This window comes from Prunus persica, chromosome G3 (genome assembly GCF_000346465.2).
Source record: "Prunus persica cultivar Lovell chromosome G3, Prunus_persica_NCBIv2, whole genome shotgun sequence".
Classification (NCBI taxonomy): domain Eukaryota; kingdom Viridiplantae; phylum Streptophyta; class Magnoliopsida; order Rosales; family Rosaceae; genus Prunus; species Prunus persica.
This window is the reverse complement of record NC_034011.1, coordinates 20,807,587-20,825,552: the sequence shown is the minus strand read 5'-3', so window position 1 is coordinate 20,825,552 and position 17,966 is coordinate 20,807,587. Positions and strand designations below refer to the sequence as shown.

Genomic DNA, 17,966 nt, shown 5'->3' with positions numbered 1-17,966 from the left:
ACAAGTTGGAATTATTTAAAGTCTTTTTTTCTTCCGTCCCGTTGAAATTGATCTTGACTTGCACATTAGTGATTATATTTGAATTTTTATGACACTTTAATAATGTATGCGGGAAATTCTCTTCTCTCTTATAGTTTAAATTATTGCTTGTATTCAACAATTTTTTTTGTTTTCATTATATTTTTTCAAATAAGGAACAAATATGAAAAGATTTCAGACTGAAGAATGGGTAGTGTGGGTTTCCAGAGACCATGCTAGGGTGTCCATAGAATCCCTCTTTGTCATGTTCTCATTATTTGTGGCCCAAATTTATTTGGGATTGTAAGAACAAAATAGGTTGGACAAAGAAATAGTAAAACCCATTGGGCCTAATACAATTACTTTGGACTGAGCTCAGGTTGTCATTATTTCACGTAACTTGTCACACATTCATACATCAGAATTGTCCCTCAGGTCTTTTGCTACCATGAGGAAAATCCGGAGGCCTATTTGCATTTCCGAACAGTTTTACTTGCATTTCCATGAATGCAATGTGTTGTGATTAACCAACCACCACACTATAGAAAACGTTTTAGTATTTCAATATCTGCATTGAAAGAGAATCAATGGCTGAAATCGGAACAAGAACCGGCAATGAGCATGCAAACCTCAGCTTTACTAGTCATCATCGCCGAGATCTCCCCATCTGACATTGTGCTTTGCAGCAAGATAATGTGGTCCTACGGGCCCTCTACTACCGTAGGGGTAGAGCTCAGGAACAATCTTCTTCTCATCAAGCTGCTTTAACAATGGTGTGAATAGAGCCCAAGCAGCATCAAGCTCATCACTTCTAATGAACAACCTCCGTTCCCCTTCAATTGCATCTAAGAGTAGCCTCTCATATGCATCTGGTATTTCTGCTGGATACCTTCAAAACAGAATCATATTCATTTAAGATGCCTTCATTATGTAAGTGCACAAATGTTGTTGCATTATTATGCAAAAAGTTCTGGTTTAGGACATGTATTTTACAACTCCAAGCTTTTTGTCATCAATTGGTGGTGCTGCCTTCTTATCAAAGAATAGAACTAGAATGGATTTTAATGTTGAAAAGAAAAATTAAGACTGCACAACTATAGAGAATAAACTTTTTGATCTTCAAAGTGGTCATAATTAAAACATGAGTCTTTCCATTTTGTTAAAATATATTTCAAAATATTTTAGACCATTTTCAGTCAACCTAATTGTCTACATGATTATCGTACCTTGATCGGTAAAGCAAATTTAGGTCACTTCGATCTAGTCTCATTCCAAGACCAGGGACTTTGTTGTTGATCTTCAGATATATAGCTTCATCAGGTTGTACACGAAGCACAAGCTCATTTGTAGCCTTATCTAAATCAGTTCCAAAGTTCCTCTTGTACAAATTACCTGGGACATGTCTGAATTGGACTCTGATCTCTGCTCTGGGTAATTATAGTGAAAAAAATTCAGGTCACTCAATTATTTACATCTCACAATATGAGGGAATATTAAAAGAAGTGATCCTTAAGAAGATGAAACATTTCTACATACCGCTTAGTATGGAGCGCTTTTCCTGCTTTCATCAAGAAAGGAACCCCATCCCATCTGGCATTATCAATAAAGAGAGCTGCTGCTGCAAATGTAGGGGTGCGACTGTCTTTTGGCACAGTTGGGTCATCTATATAAGCAGGATACGATTTACTGCCCTTGCTATGGCCCTTATATTGACCGACAACTACATCTTCAAGCAGCAGTGGCCTCATTGACCTTATAACCTTTACCTGAGTTCAGACCATCAAATATATCATCATCAACTCAAAATGAGAACATTAAGGTAGGCTCTCCGTAACACCCTGAGATAAAAGTTCTTAAAACCAAAATCTTGACCTTAAAGACATTGGAAATGGAAAACTATCAATACCTTTTCATTCCTAATGTCTTCAGCATCTAAGCTGACTGGTGTTTCCATAGCAAACAGTGCTAGTATTTGCAGAAGATGATTTTGCATTATGTCCCGTATGATTCCATACTTATCAAAATATCTGGAAACAAGGGTAACTGCAATCAGGTGATTGAACAACTTTATTTCGTACAACATTGTTGAGGAAGAAACTCACCCTCCTCTTCCCTCTGTACCAAAATCTTCAGAAAAAATCAGTTGCACATTACGAATGTAGTTCCGAGACCAGACAGGCTCAAAAACAAGATTTGAGAAGCGAAGCACTGACAGGTTCTCAACAAGCTCCTTGCCCAAGTAATGGTCAATCCTGAAAAATATTATCTATAAGATCAAACTTCCTTCTTTAGATTTGTATAAATCTGACTATTGATAAAGCTTGAGAGAAAAATTCACCTAAATATTTGGTCTTCAGTAAGGTAGTGCTTTAAACATTTGGTTAGCTGAGCAGATGATTCAGAGTCACGACCAAATGGCTTTTCAACAATGACCCTTGTCCACCCATTTGCTGAAGAAGCTCTAACGCTAGCACATCTCACCACATCCACAAATATGTTTGGAGGTATTGATAAGTAAAACAACCTATTTGACTTGCTTCCAGCCTGGACATCAGAACAATCGAAGATATCAAATGTGAATGTTTGTCAACGTAAATCAATATAACTAAGAGGAGCAAGATGGTTATTCGTGGCATCTACTAGAACACCATCTCTGAAGACTGAACTGCCTTTTATAACTTTCTCACTTTAGATTTGATTGAAATGAGAAGTTGAAGGTCTTAACCACCATATTTTACGCTATATGGAATTTGAGACTTGACCTTCACTCTTAACAGTACCATGAAAATCACAGAAACGTAGACTGTAAGATTGCCAGAGATAGATGGCTCTTTAGGATATAACGCTATATATGTAACTATCCAGGTTTCAAATCTATTTAAAGACAATTAATTATTGCATCCACAAGATTATAAGACATGCTGCAAGATTTAAGAATTTGCTTCCATTTTCCTTAAGTACCTAATTTACATCAATTTATCTAACACTTGATGAATTTACAACAATAGCTGTTATGGAACGCGCGAGAGAAAGAAATATAGTAACACATTACCTCCTTCTCTTTCAGCTTGCGGTCCAATTCTGCAAAATGCTCCTCAGAATTATACTGACCAGCATGGTAGAAGCACCTTTTCAAGAACTGATCCATTTTCCCCTCACAATTTTCCCTGTGAGTCATTTCTGCATGTCAATGTATAGATAACGCAAATATTTCATGTAATCGTATGTTCACTGTGGCTTAGCAAAATACAATACCGCTGATCTATCCTGCAAGTCAAGGTTGTGCTAATCACGTTCCTTAGCTCTTCATCAGTCATTTCAGTTCGAGCATAACCAAACACCACAAAATTCTACATGAAGATAATAACATGCAGAATGTAGTTAGTCGTTTTGGTTGGTATGATTACAAAGTGAAAATTGATGAAGAGATCAGACAACAACCTCAGGCAGACAATCTTCATAATAAAGAGCAAAAAGTGCTGGAAAAATCTTCTTCTTGGCAAGGTCTCCAGAAGCACCAACAACGGTTATGCTTAATTTAGATTCTACATTTTCTGAATCTGAGATGGGAAAGACTTTGCCTCGAGGTTCAGTCTGTTCTTTGCCCACAGGACTTCCAGCTGAAGTAATTTCAAATACCCATTTAAAATTGAGCAGTGATAAACCCAACAAAGAAAATTAACCAAGTACATTATATCAAACAGATTGCAGACAGCTAAATGGACCACCAAGATCAGAAGAGGTGGATTGAAAATCTAAGCACACCTCATCTTCCAGGCAAGTTACCTTACAATCACCAATTGTAATTGTTATTGTTAAAAATTTGAACTTGTATCAATAAGCATTCAATCCAAGTCAAATACAAGTAAGATTTCCTGTGATCAAACCTGTCTGAAAGCATTAAACATGTTGCAAATGGTAATGTCTGCTAATAAAGAATGTTTCTTGATGACAGAGGTAAGCTTGACAATTACAAGTTGAAATCACAACCCTACGCAATCAATCAATCATAATAAAAGCATTGGGGACATGAACTGGTTGCTTAAACATAACGAAACTAGTTACTCAAAGAATTAAACAAAATGGCCAAAAGGGGTAGCATACAAACAGCAGAAGAACCAAGAAGCGAACCGTCATTGAAAGACACAGCATTGAGTGGATGCCCATTTGACGATTTGAGCTGGAAGTGCTTTCTGGCAGGGATTCTAAGGCGAATCTGAGAGACCCATCTGGAAGAAGAATGTGCTTCTCTTAGCAAAGTGATGACTTTGTTGAACTGGCGTGTCTCATTCTTGAATGAAAAAGGTGTGGATGAGGTTGAAGAAGATGAACAAGGACTGGGGTAAGTAGCCATGCAACAGGTTGAAGGGAAGATGAAGCTCAAAATTGAGCAATAATATGGGATAAGTATTTATAGCTTTACAGATAATGTTTTTGTTAAATGAATGATGTGGAATGTATCTTGTGGTCGTCTAGTCTATATACTCTGTTCAACATTTATCATCACATCACATATGCTTTACTTGCTTAGCAAAACATGTCGACGAGACTGACCCTATCAGAAATAGAAAAGAAAAAAAAAATCGATAAAAAGTACCCATTTTACCCTTCCTGTGAACGACCAATTTGCAATTAAATCACAGTTCAATTACTGGTGGCAAATTTAACATTTTAGTTTTGAGGTGAAGGGTTTTTCATTTTGTTTTATTAATGCAACTGGCATTCTGGTATTCGTTGAAATCCGAAGTGAAAATTATGTGAGGACTAGGAGTAAAGCAAGTGGTTAAGGTATTCTCCTCGTCATCAATAATTTTAGGTTTGAAATTCCTCACCCTCTTGTAACTTTGACAGAAAAAGAAGTAAAAATAATGTACCATATAACATATGAAAATGATACACCATTCTTTTCAGGCGCTAATTTTGCACTTATATTATATGTAAAGATATACCTGATTTTAAAATATGGGGTTAAGTGTATTGAATCTAAAGTCTAATATTTAGCTTTTCTTTTCTATTAAAAAGATAATCATATAGAAGTTTAAAACGATGTAGTTTTAAAGATAAGTATAAGATTAACACACACAAAATCAGTAAATAATTCAAATCCAATAATGTAGAGACATTTTGTTCATTATAAATAAATAAAGTTTAGAAAAAAGTGAAACAGTAAGTAATCGTATTCATACCAAAGAAAACATCAACCCTGGTTTAAAATTGGGCCGACTTCTTTAATTTATTTATTTTTTAAATGGGGTAATTCTTGAAGATTTAGGGTTTTTAGTTCTAATGATCTTTAAATTTTGACTCGATTCGTATTTTTGTCCTTCAATTTTTAAAATCGTTCCTGTGGTCCTTCAACTTCACTTTCATTAGGACAAATGATTATGCTGTCAATTTTGTTATATTTTCTATTAAATGTAGAGTTAAAATGTTATTTTTGTATTATTTTTAATTTTCGTTGTATGAATATTCCTTTCACCTAAAAAATAAAAATAAAAACTAAAAAATATTCTCCCTATCCTCGCCATCTCAGGGAGAGTGGGTATGGTTTGGGTGGGAATGTGGGTTGTGAGAGCGTCATCAGTTGTTCTCAAGGTGGTGAGTTAATTAGCTCAGTGTTGGATTAAGATTGTCCATGGCTTTGTTGGATTGGAGGAAGGGAGATGTATCATTCCTTGATTGGTGGTGGGTTTTAATGGGCTTGGCTTGGGGAGGGAGGAAGATATATGGATGGGGAGAGTTAAGTTGCAATGGTGGGGGAGTGAGTGTGGGGTTTGGGTGTGCCATGAATTGACCATGTATCCCATGAGTGAAGCAATTTTCAATTTTGACCCTCAACAGCATATCATGTGCTATGCACATGCTCAAATTTAACAAAAAAAAAAGTTAACAAAACTGACGTCATGACCATTTGTCATAACGAAGCTAAAGTTGATAGACCACGGAAACGATTTTAGAAATTGAAGAACTAAAATGCCAATTGAGTCAAAGTTCAAACACCATTAAACCTAAAAACCCGAATATTTATATCTTAATAGACTTTTCATGTGAACCATTTAACCCCACTCAATTTTAATCACTGAAATGTTTGGTCTACCAACCCGTGTAACCCAATCCAATCCCTCAAACCCAAGGCCAGCCCAGCCCTAACCAGCCTAGAAGCTTGACCTGGTCCATCCGAATTGTACGAGGCAAATTATTATGCAGAATGTGAACACATTGATTTATTCAACACCTCTCCACACGTATTGACATGGTATTTTACACGTTAAATTCAACTACTGTCAGGCTCCAGTACGTATTTTTGTTTTAACCCCAAATTTCTAATTTGAAAAAGATAAACACAAACCAATTTTTTTGTCTACTTGGTAGACCGATTGACCTGGGGTCAACCTTAACATCTTAGTCAATTCTTAAACAAAAAGTTGACACGGGATTATCAAGTCATCACCAGCTAAGAAAAAAATGATTAAGGGACTAATCTTACCCTAACATTGCCCTAATTGACCAATCTAGAACCTGAGTATTTGCTGAAATGTTTGGAACGGTTTTCAGATTTTGTTACCACTGAGAATAACTGAGATGAATTAGTTACTTTCATTCCATGCCTACCAACCCAAATGCCAAACTTCAAGATCTGCTACCCTGAACCAGCTCAAAATTCAACCTACCATCCTCAAAATGAACCCTTTAAATCCAACCATCTTTCTGTAAAGTGTTTACTTCATGTAGAGGAAAAAACAATGAACTTTCATTGAACTTTTTATTGGTATAAACATCAAAAAGAGAAAGCTACTGCCTAAAAAGATGGATCATCTACAGTAAAAATTCAAAGATAAAGCTAAACTGGCCTTGAAGAGGTAAGTAATGGTAATAATAAGACAGCTAAAGGAACCAACCATAAATTTCTTTTTTTGATTTTTCTTGAAAGACCACTGATTCAAGTCTTAGTCATCAAAAAGAAATATTATTGAGGTAGTTGACTGAATTGGGGTGGTCTATTTCTGTGAAGTGTATCAGTTCACACCAGATTATTATACTCACAACTCTAAAACTTATATAAAGCACCCTCCAGTTTCATTTCCTTTGGCATATTGCAAAAGAGTAAGCCAGCCTCCCTAAGCCTCTGAGAAAAAGAAAACCCTTCAAAAAATCTCTCAGATTTTATCCCTCCAAGAAGAAACCACCATGGATTATATCAAGGTTTCAAGCATCCAAGCTGCAAGCCAGTTCAATTTCAGCCAATCCCATAACCAAAGCAAAGTCATCAAACTTTTGCTCTCTGTCTCAGTCTTGTCAATTTTATTGTCCTACTCTTCCCTGGTTTCTTTCCTTCTTCATTCCTTCAATGCCTTCACATCTGCAGCTTCTGTGAAACTGTTCAGCTACAGCTTTGATAAGAACTACATGTTCTTGCTCTGCAATGGACTTCTGGTGTTTATTGTCAAGAATTCTGGTCTTATTGGAACTTCTCCACCGGGAAGTACTAATCTTAACAATGATGAACATGCTCCGAAGAACAGCGAAAACCGGCAAAGAGTTGTCGAATTGGCAGAGACAAAGGCACCAAAAGCAAAGGAAGAAGTTGTCAATGTGGAAGTTGAACAAGAGCAAGAAGGAGAAGATGATGAAATCTTTATCACAGTAGAAGAAGAAGCAGAAGCAGAAGATAAAAGGGTTTTGATTACACAAGATGAAGAAGAGGAAGGCTGCAGAAACAGCTTAATTATGGTTGAAGATCATGAAGCATATGAAGAAGAAGGAATTGAGTTGCTGAGCAGAGAGGAGTTGAACAAGAAATGTGATGATTTTATCAGAAGAATGAAGGAAGGAATTAAACTTGAAGTCCAACAGGCAATCATGTTTTGATTTGATCAGTCGGTGAGCAAAGAACTAACAAGCTAGTTTTTCAATTAAAAAAGACTACTCTGTGACTGTAACTTTGAGATTTTTGGTTTCTTATTCCTTATGATTTCCATGTTGTGTAAAATACCAACCCAGCTCTTTACCTTCATATCAATAATCAATGATACAACTTTTATCTGAAATCAGAGACTTGAAATTGTAAATTAAAACCTTAATGTGGATTGAATGAATTACAGAGATTATGCACCTCTTACGCCGATATTTGTACCATATTTACTCATCGCAGCTCGTAGTAATATAAATGGTTGATCTGATTGTGTGTAAGCAAATCAAATTGGGAAGCATATCATCAAGTCCTAACATTAAATAAACGGTTGAAAATGACTTGAGATATATTCATATCCCAATACAATTCCACGTCGCAAGTTGCCACAAAAGCCATGAGTCGGTAAGACAACTCCTCCAATTACGTGCAAGGACAGGGCAAAAGGTGCATTTAAAAACCCAAATAAAATAAAAATATGAATCAATGATATCCATGAATTCACCTTTTTCCTTGTATTGTTTGTTTTTACTAGATATATATCTTTGATTCTTCTTTTTGCTTATGTTTATCCACCTTTTAAGAAGATACCGAGCAATTGATCACTTGACTCATTTCTTCCAGGTCTTTCAGAAAAAGACAATTGTTCTAACGAACAGTCTAATTCAGGCGAGAGCTCAAATTTGTTGGATCATAATACAAGACATAGACATGCTGCTACCAGTCAACAATGTTTATAATAAAATGAATATATGTTGTATTGTCGGACAATTTATTGTTCGGATCTAATCAATTTATGATTTATATGGACATTGTAATAAAATAATAAGATTCATGAAACATGTTTTCTTGTCACATTATCAAAAATACGCTTATATACATTAATTATAGTGATTTTGTTAAAATGTATCGTCCAGATCCACAATCTTAACAACATAAGTATATGTAAGTCTAGCAATAGCTATGAATCCATATTCCAAATTTAAAAGGGGAATCATGTCTCTCTCTCCAAGCCTTGATCCTACAATCTCTATGGACTTTACTTTAGTGCATGTTCACCCACATGATGAGCTGTCCAATTATGTCCAGGATTAGGAGAAGGTGTGCCAATTTTCTATACTTCCTGGCGGTGTTTCAGCAGGCACAAAGTGACCATCCGACAAAACTTAAAGATCTTCACATCTTAGTGAGCATAATTAAGGCTTGATGAGATGCACGACATTCGCATTAATGAGCACATAAGTGACAAGAAACAGACACAAACTGCACCACCACCTAAGTATGCATCACCATTCATCAGCAATATATCAATGTCATCAGAATTGCCTTATTCCCTAGGACACTGTATATGTATGCGTGGTATTACCGTCAAACACAATCAATTTTCCTCTTACAAGCATTACGAGAGGTTTATAGCTCTAGTGGTACAACTCACACTTTCCTTTTCCGAATTGAAAATACAAGATAAAACTATGAGAAGAAATTAGGGATGGAACAAAAAGGATAAAGGACAAAACATAATGAGATTGAAACTGACTTGCTCTTTGACTGGTTTCCTTGGAGCCAGAACACTCACAAACAATGCAATTAAACAGACAAGTAGAGTGGGAGACCAACCCCAATCAGACGTTTTCGTGTGCGGTGAACAAAATTAAAGCCATGGAAATTCAAACGTTCAGTTGACATGGTAGTCCAGTCCATTGAAAAGTCTAGGTGAAAGTTCTGCTTTGTCGTTTGGAATCTTGATGAGTGCTGTTTGTGGCAACGACGGACATTGAATTTTATGTGAAGGACCTACAGAAACAGGGACATGGTGGTCATTTGTCAGTGACCCCACACACACTCTACAATAAGTGATTAGAAACTCTTTCTTCATGCCGTGGTCAGTGGGGTGTTTCAGATTTTTGATGGAACCAGTTGAATTTTGAGCTGTAATAATTGAATGATATTTTACAAGGAACAAGCATTTTGCATAATCATTTCAATACAACTGCATCATCAAGATTATGAGGAAATTAGGATAACTTAACGCTAATTTGAGGTCAGTTTCCAAACACCATTTGTCCAAATTTACATTGTTAAGGGGACTTGAATAAACTGCAAACTTACATTTTACACTGAAAGTGACCAGCTTCTGCTTACCTCATTCCAACATTTCCTGAAACTTGAAGTAAATACAATGAAAGAATGACACCCATCCAGGCAATCTGAGCTGGCTTGCTAGGGTTGATAAACTATTTGTATTGCTGTTTCTTTTTCACTTGTTTGCAAATATTCCAGAGTGTGAGCTTATTAATGTTAATGACTACAATTTAATGCCTTCCACAGCACCTCATTTCATCTTCCAGAGATTCTGAATCTTTTGAACAAAGGTCACAGTGCAGCATCTATATTAACTGCTAAACCAAGCCGACTACGATTCACTGATGTTATTAGCTGCTGCATTTGCAGCATATTCGTCGATTACTGGCATATTTCTAACATGCTCAAGAAGACTCGTAAGTTCGTTATGGACATAATTAAATCTGTCCTTGGAGATTAAGGACTCTGTCAATAAACTAGCAGTAAGACTGTGGAAGGCCTGAGCACAATCGTCGCTGCTGATTTGAGCATTTTGATCATCCACAGAAACCAATGAACTTTCTACCCGCCAACGGAGCAGAAAATATTTTTCAGGGAGTTGAAAGTAGTTCTTCACTACAAGTACGCGAAGAGAATGCCTGCATAAAATCCCAGAATGCTCAAATTCCTTACAAGAACAGTGAATTTGCTCATCATCTGGCATCCAAATGACAAGACATTCTCCCTCCAATTTCTTGTAGTGTCGCACAAGATACGATCCATTTGCCATTTCTGTTGTTGCATATTGCACAGACAGAACAATTTCGTGTTGTAAGACATTGAAAGCATAAGGTGTAAGAATATTCCGTGCATGTTCTTCAAGAGGCATGCCAGTCTTGACATGCATATATTGCATCCCTTCTCTGGTCTGATTCTCTAAGTTGGCAGCAATACTAACCTTCAAATTACCAAAACAGAGCGTAATGATGCAGTTATCCAAATTTGAAGAACATACATGCACAGAAAGATTGAATAAATTACCTGCTCAAAGAATACTTGCAGACATGTCTGTCCATTCAATATTCTTTTCAAGAATGACTCCAAAGACAGCGAAAACTCAGCTGTCAGTGTACGAGCGAGAAAGTAACTTCTAATGTAAGAAAATGTCCAGGATGCTCGATATGAATACAACAGAGCTATATGCTTATCGGATACAAGGCCAAACCGAGCAACCAAAATATTCCATTGATGTTCAAAATCTTCAACACTCTCCAGTTGAGACAACATATCAAACTCAGTTTTAAAATTTTCATACTGTGATCCAAGGGGCAAAGAGAACCAACTGGATATTTTGGATAAAATATGCCATATACATAGAACATGTTTTGTATTTGGCAATTCCCTTGCTATAGCATCTCTGAGCCCTGAGTCTATATCTGTAAGAACAGTCTGTGGATGCCTCCCTCTCATAAATCGCATAAAAGCCTGTTCAAAAGAAGAAAATCATAAGGAAATACAAGAAGACTGATGAGGACTGATCACAAGAATTTACATCCACAAACCTGTAAAGCCCAAGCAAATGAATGCGAGCTTTCATCTTGTAGTAGCACACACCCTAAGAAAATTGCCTTGCCATGATTATCAATACCAAACCACACTCCAAGGAGCAATCCATAAGTGACAGAGCGATATGAAGTGTCAAAAGCAACTACATCACCAAAAATAGTATATGCACGAATGGAGTCACCAAATGACCATGCAATATTTTCAACCTTTTCATTTTCATCTATAGTATAATCATAGACAAAATCTGGATCCCTCCCAGTCATAGCCTTGCAGGCCTCAAGAAGTTCTAGCATATCGTTCTCTCTTTTCTCATTGAGCAAAGCATCATTTTCTTGAACAGTCTTTTTACAAGTCCGAACAAAATTCCTAACATCTTTCTCTATGAAGGGCAACTGTCCAGGTTGAACTCCCTTTTCTAGCTCCAACACCTTGACTATCCGGTTTACAGGAAACCCAGCTTTGGACAGTAAAAGAATCCGTTCTTGATCAACCTCTTGTATTTTACGATATGCAGGAAGTAGGCGCACTTGGTCATCTTCCAATAACTCATGGTTATGAACGTTACTAAACTGTGAAACATACCATTGCATAACACCATCAACAATTTCCTTTGTCAAATACAACTTTGCATCGCATCCGCATCGTACTGATTTTCTCTCCCTGGGATGCTCCACGTTGGCCTTTTTTCTTGGTTGATTAAATCCTGACCGATAACAAACAAAATCTCGTCTATATATCCCTAAGTTTTGGCTTTCGGTTGAGCGTGCTTTTCTAATTGAAAACCCATTCTTCCGGGCAAAATTGCTGTAGTATTCAAAAGCATCATCATCAGTTTTGAATATTTGACCAACATAAGGAGTGAAGACAGCTTCTGATGATGACGAAGATGGAGTTGTCTCACTCTTTACATGCTGAGAACTTACTGAGCCCAGATCATCTCCTTCATACTGAATGTAACACTTCCAATCTCCGCACGGGCACTGTTGGCGTCGAATCCAGATGTTATTTGATGGCTTCATTGCCATTTTTTAGGAAACACAAGAAGTGTTCCAGCTTATGTAGCCTTCAGCCAAACAAACAGCGAAAGAAAAAAAAACTTTTAATCAAATATTTGTTGCAATTCAGACTGTCATATACAAGAAAAAAAAGAGGCAAAATATGTCCTTATAATGCATAATGCATCACGCAGTTCAAGTCCGAAAAAAGCAAAGAAAAAATAAAAGAGGAAAGGTGAAATAGTTCCTTAAACTCCAATATAAAGTTGGAAAAAAAGAGGGAATGATCAAAATATATAGTTTAGCTGAAGATAGTGAAAGCTAAATCAATGAAGAAAAAAATAAAATTTGTCATGGACTAAAAATGGATAACTACTCCACAAAAGAGACATGTCATGGGCTACAATTTAGGAAGGAAATGTGAAAATAAAAGAAACCCAGCAACAAGCATGAATTCAAATTGTTTTATACCCCTAAAAATTTGATCTTTCAGAAAGAGAAAAAGCTCAAAACTATACATGGTTATTAGAAAAAAGAAACTTACCAGTAAAAGTGGCCCTCAAATGGTTCAAATTATTCTGAGCAAGACAATGTGGTGTTACAGAGCAGCTGCAGCGGGAAGTTCAATAAGATGAACAATTATAATATTCAGTTGAAAAAAACCCGAAACTTAGAGTGGAAGTGAAGACGTAAAGGTTTGAACTTTACAGAGGGACTAATCAATTCAGAGAGAAATTACACACCCGATAAAGAAATGCGAGCGAAAATATAAACCCTTCGTGTTTCTCTTCTTCGCGCTTTGGGTTCTTCATCGTCTCTCTCTGCAAAGGAATTTCAGTTATTTTTAGTAAATTTAAGATAATATTATAGAACAAGTCAATGGAGGCCCAACTGGAGTAATGGGTTATGGCCAAGTCAGAATAGGCATGTTAGTTGTGGGCCCATAAATAAGATGGAAAAACTTGATTCAGTTTCTGACATTACAGGTCCACACACCAAAAAACAACTAAAATTATACTGCCAATTAGAGTTTTAAAAAAATTATTAAGAAAATTAACAAGTTGGAAAAGAGATACATATTAATTTATATCTATATATATATAAAGCAAAAGGTAGAGAATGATAAAACATTCAAAATACCAGAAAATGCTTTTAGTTAATGTAAAAACTAAGAATTGAAATTATTAATTAAATGAGGATAATATAGTAAATTCACACTTTTTCATATTTAAAAAAATTAAAACTAAAAGAAAAATCAGATAATGGATTCTATTTTTATGGAACACAACTACCCATTATCTTTTTTAATTCTAAAATAAATTTAAAAATTAAAAAAAAAACTCTCGCAAGTGCGAAAGTGTGTGCGGAGAAGACGACGTTTGTTTTTTTATTAAAGAAGGGTACGTTCATACGGTATCAATAAAGTGTCGATATCATTATCGATAACATCTCAAAAACAAAATGTACCACATGTTATTGAGACATCAACAATATGTTACAAAATCCATCGTGGATAGAGAAATTTTGTATCAGTGATTACTTCCCAATGTATCAGTTTCTCAGCTCACAATGGACAGGTAGACCTTCAATTTTCCCTGCTGAGTACACGACTGTTGAAAGCTATGCCGCAAAATAGCAGCCTCCCATAAATTCTTGGGCACATTTCCTTAAATTAGACAAAATTTGATTGATACAGATGCGTTAACCCAAAATAATAAATTACTGTACAACAATACCAAATTTAAGCTACTATTGAAGTGTCAGCTTGCTTAGTTGATAAAATCACTTGCCACACTCATGAAAATCTCAAACTGTGAACCATGCTCAAAGTCTCCGTTAGCACTAAGTACTAACAAGTCAGCTACCAGTAATCCCCACAAGAACACTTGCCATCTGCAAAATGATGAAACCTGCTTGAATCTCGCAATACTATTTGCCTACCAACAATCTTCGATATGTATTTGAAAGCAGAGTGGCAGTCGCCGCAAACACGGAGATTTTTCATAATCCTTATAGGCAACTGTGACGGGCGAGTAAGAACATATGCAACTGCAAGCTTCTCACTGTGATAGCTCAGGAGTTCTTCCTTATTCTCCAGTTCAAGATCATAGAGTGCGAATTTTGTTTCAGGCACGTATCCAGCCTCCCTCATTTTCCTGTTGAGTTCCTTCAGTTTTTCGTATATCAAATCTTTCTCTGGGTGTGATTTGTCTCCAGCTACAAAAACATGAACACCATCCTTCATGGTGACCCAACTACACCCAGCTTCCTTCTTCGCTGTTGCCTTCCTCATTGCCATCCGAGCTTTTGCCACATCGTCCCACTTTCCTCCAGCAGCATACATGTTAGCAAGAAGCACATAGTTTGTAGCGTTTTGGGGTTCCAACTCCAATAGCATTTCAGCCACCCTCCTACCTAGCTCTGTGTTACGGCCATTAGCTCGGCAACATGCCCCTAAAACTGTCCTCCAAATGAGAACATTAGGCTTCATTGGCATTTTGTTGATGAAGTCCTCTATCATATTAAGTTTGCCTGCCCTGCCAAGAAGATCGACCATACATGAAAAGTGCTCCATCCTAGGAGCCAGTCCATGTACTTTAGTCATGGATTTGAAATGCTGAAACCCTTCATCCACCAGCCCTGCATGACTACAAGCTGACAAGACCCCAACAAAGGTAACATGATCTGGCAGCTGACCTTGTAGCTTCATGTGCGAGAAAAGACTCAGAGCTTCGTGTCCTTGACCATTGCGAGCATACCCTGATATCAATGAATTCCAGGAATATGCATTCCTCACTGGCATCAACTCAAAGAACCTTGAAGCATAATCAATCCTTCCACATTTTGAGTACATGTCAACAATTGCACTCCCAACTACAACATCAGATTCCAAACAAGCTCTTATCCCACACGCATGAACTTCCATTCCACGTTCTAATGTTGCAACTGAGGCACAAGCACTGAGAACAGTAGCAAAGGTAAAAGAGTCTAATCTCTGACCCCTTTGCATCATAAACCAGACCAAATCCATGGCCTTGGGCAAGAACTCATTGTGTATGTATCCAGAAATCATGGAATTCCAACTTATTTCATCCCTTCTCTCAGACATTCTAGAAAATATCTTCTCACAGTCATCTATCCCTCCACACTTTCCATAACAAGTAATAAGTGCATTCTCAATAGCGCAGTCCTCTGCAGCATTGTATTTTAAGACAACAGCATGAATCTGCTGGCCCAGGTCAGGAAGTGAGAGAGATGAAACTGCTGCAAGAATGCTCATAAACGTTACTCTATTAAGTTCCCACCCAGATTGCATCATGTCCAAGAAATATTCTACAGCTTCTAAAACTGATGCCTCTGAACCAGCTAAAGCCCCGATTATGGAATTCCATGATACTTGATCGTAATCCTGCATCAAGAAGAAAACATTCCGGCATTCACTAAGATGCCCAGTGTCGGAATATAATGCAAGAAGAGCATTCGAAACTGAAACATCTAAATCAAGTCCCAATTTAAGTGCTTCACAATGTATCTGCTGTCCCAGAATTATCCAACCCAAGCTTGCACATGAACTCAAAGCACTAATTAACGTGAAATTCGAAGGCATGAACTCAGATCTCTTCATTTCACGGAAGTTCATGACAGCATCTTCAAAAAACTCATTCTGGTCAAGACCAGAGATCAGAGAGTTCCACGAGATTAAGTCCTTGTCCATCATGTGCCTGAAAACTGAGCAAGCATCACTAATAGCACCACACTTGGCATACATATTAATAAGCCCATTTCCTATTGCAACCTTTCTGTAAATTAAACCAGCCCCGATTACATATGCATGAACCTCTCTTCCCTTTCTTTTTCCTTCTTCCAAAACAGAAAATTCAGCAAAAGAACTTAAAAGAACCACAAGCGAATCAAGGTTTATTCCAACCAAACCCTTCATCTCCATGAAAACTTCAGTGGCTTCTTTTCCTCGCTTTTGCCTCACCAATGCAACCATCAACCCATTCATTGAAATGGCATTCCTCTCACTCATCTGCTCAAAAATCTTCCTAGCATAATCAATTAACCCAAACCTAGCAAATCCACTAACCAAAGCACTTCCTACATACAGGTCCTGTAAAATTCCAGATTTATTGACCCTGGTCAGAATTTGCTGAAGCAAACTCAAACCTGCATGAGCCAAAGAACAAGCAGCAGTTATCAAGCTACCAAATGTGTACTCATTAGGTTGCAAACTGAAAGCTGAACCGTCCTTTTGCATGCTTGAGAAAAGCTTGAAAGCAGAGATTGATTCACCTCTTTGGCAATAAACTGAAATAATAGAATTCCAAGATACTGAATTTTTAATCTCTATCTCGCAGAAAACATGGTAAGCATCGTCAACAGAACCCAAACATCTCCCATACATTGACATCAGCACGTTAGACATTACCATATCAGAAGCATGATTCGTTTTACATATCAACCCATGAATTTGCATCCCAAACTTAAGCTTGCAAGGACCAGACTCCTGGCAAGCTCGAAGAACACTACCGCAAGCGTAAGGACTCGGGGAAAAACCATCAGACACCATCTGTTTAAAATGGGCACACGCTTCATTTGGCATACCGTTCTGGGTATAGCCCGAAATCAAGCAAGCCCACGTAACCGAGTTCTTCTCAGGCATTTCTTCGAACAACTTACCTGCTTCCACCAAAGCACCAATTCTGACGTAAACATTAATAAGCGTATTGCACAAAAACAAATCATTAGCAAACCCATGTTTGCAAATTTGCAAATGAAAGCTTTGCGCATCATTTGAGGTACGCGAGTCTCGGTATCGACTAGAAAGATACCCATATGTTCCATTGTTGGTATGAGTGAAATGTGGGGGAAACGGTGGGGCTTTGAGCTGTGGCTGGGATGATTCGTACTGATCAAACGAGCTTTGCAATGGGATTAGAGGTCGAGTTGGGTTTTGAGATTTGAAGAAAAGAGAGGCGTGTGGTGGTGGTGGGTCTGAGACAACAGGGGAGGAGGCAGTGAATGTGCTGAAAGCATGGTTCGAAAGGCGAGGGACTCTTCTGCAAGGGTGAGAGGGTGTGAACAAGAGAAAGCAGCGAACCATAGTCTAGTGAAGACGAAGGTTGTGCTTTCCTTCATGTCTTTTCGCGCGATTTGATGAAAGGTCGAGACTTTCAAACAAGGTCGCCGTTTTTTAACTTTGTTTCATGCTTCATGTCATCGTCCTCCTTGAGCGTTTGGTCACCACAAAAATAAAAAAGATATTTACAATACTATGTTTTGGCTAGATATAAAATTTCATGTTACACAAGTTATTTTTATGAATTGATTGAAAACAAATATTTTATGTGAAATATAAAGTATATGGTGTCACCAAAGCCTTATGTGCTTTTTTTCAAACTCTAGCCGCTCTC

The 17,966-nt window shown here is 37.3% G+C and overlaps 4 protein-coding genes across 5 annotated transcripts; 1 reads left to right on the top strand and 3 right to left on the bottom strand.

The window, feature by feature from the left end:
* On the bottom strand, positions 261-4,600 carry LOC18781823 (glucose-6-phosphate 1-dehydrogenase, chloroplastic). Of its 2 annotated transcripts, none has more exons than XM_020559571.1 (10): positions 4,123-4,600; positions 3,460-3,638; positions 3,274-3,368; positions 3,071-3,185; positions 2,357-2,562; positions 2,121-2,270; positions 1,925-2,045; positions 1,555-1,784; positions 1,245-1,445; positions 261-907 (listed from the first exon to the last, which is right to left on the bottom strand). In XM_020559571.1, exons 1-10 carry the CDS (start codon positions 4,370-4,372, stop codon positions 658-660), a joined length of 1,797 nt encoding a protein of 598 aa, XP_020415160.1. In that variant the 5' UTR covers positions 4,373-4,600; the 3' UTR covers positions 261-657. The 2 variants fall into 2 exon arrangements, with proteins under 2 accessions (XP_020415160.1, XP_007215019.1); XM_007214957.2 differs by having other exon boundaries at positions 354-907; positions 4,150-4,470.
* LOC18783643 lies at positions 7,054-8,136 on the top strand. Its single transcript, XM_007215045.2, has one exon. It carries the CDS (start codon positions 7,207-7,209, stop codon positions 7,885-7,887), a length of 681 nt encoding a protein of 226 aa, XP_007215107.2. The 5' UTR covers positions 7,054-7,206; the 3' UTR covers positions 7,888-8,136.
* LOC18781616 (putative protein FAR1-RELATED SEQUENCE 10) lies at positions 9,288-13,379 on the bottom strand. The gene is made up of 5 exons (XM_007216938.2): positions 13,293-13,379; positions 13,094-13,158; positions 11,551-12,617; positions 11,030-11,473; positions 9,288-10,946 (listed from the first exon to the last, which is right to left on the bottom strand). The coding sequence occupies exons 3-5, from the start codon at positions 12,577-12,579 to the stop codon at positions 10,341-10,343; spliced, it is 2,079 nt and encodes a 692-aa protein (XP_007217000.1). The 5' UTR covers positions 12,580-12,617; positions 13,094-13,158; positions 13,293-13,379; the 3' UTR covers positions 9,288-10,340.
* Positions 13,966-17,787, bottom strand: LOC18783782 (putative pentatricopeptide repeat-containing protein At5g09950). Its single transcript, XM_007214828.2, has one exon. It carries the CDS (start codon positions 17,654-17,656, stop codon positions 14,411-14,413), a length of 3,246 nt encoding a protein of 1,081 aa, XP_007214890.2. The 5' UTR covers positions 17,657-17,787; the 3' UTR covers positions 13,966-14,410.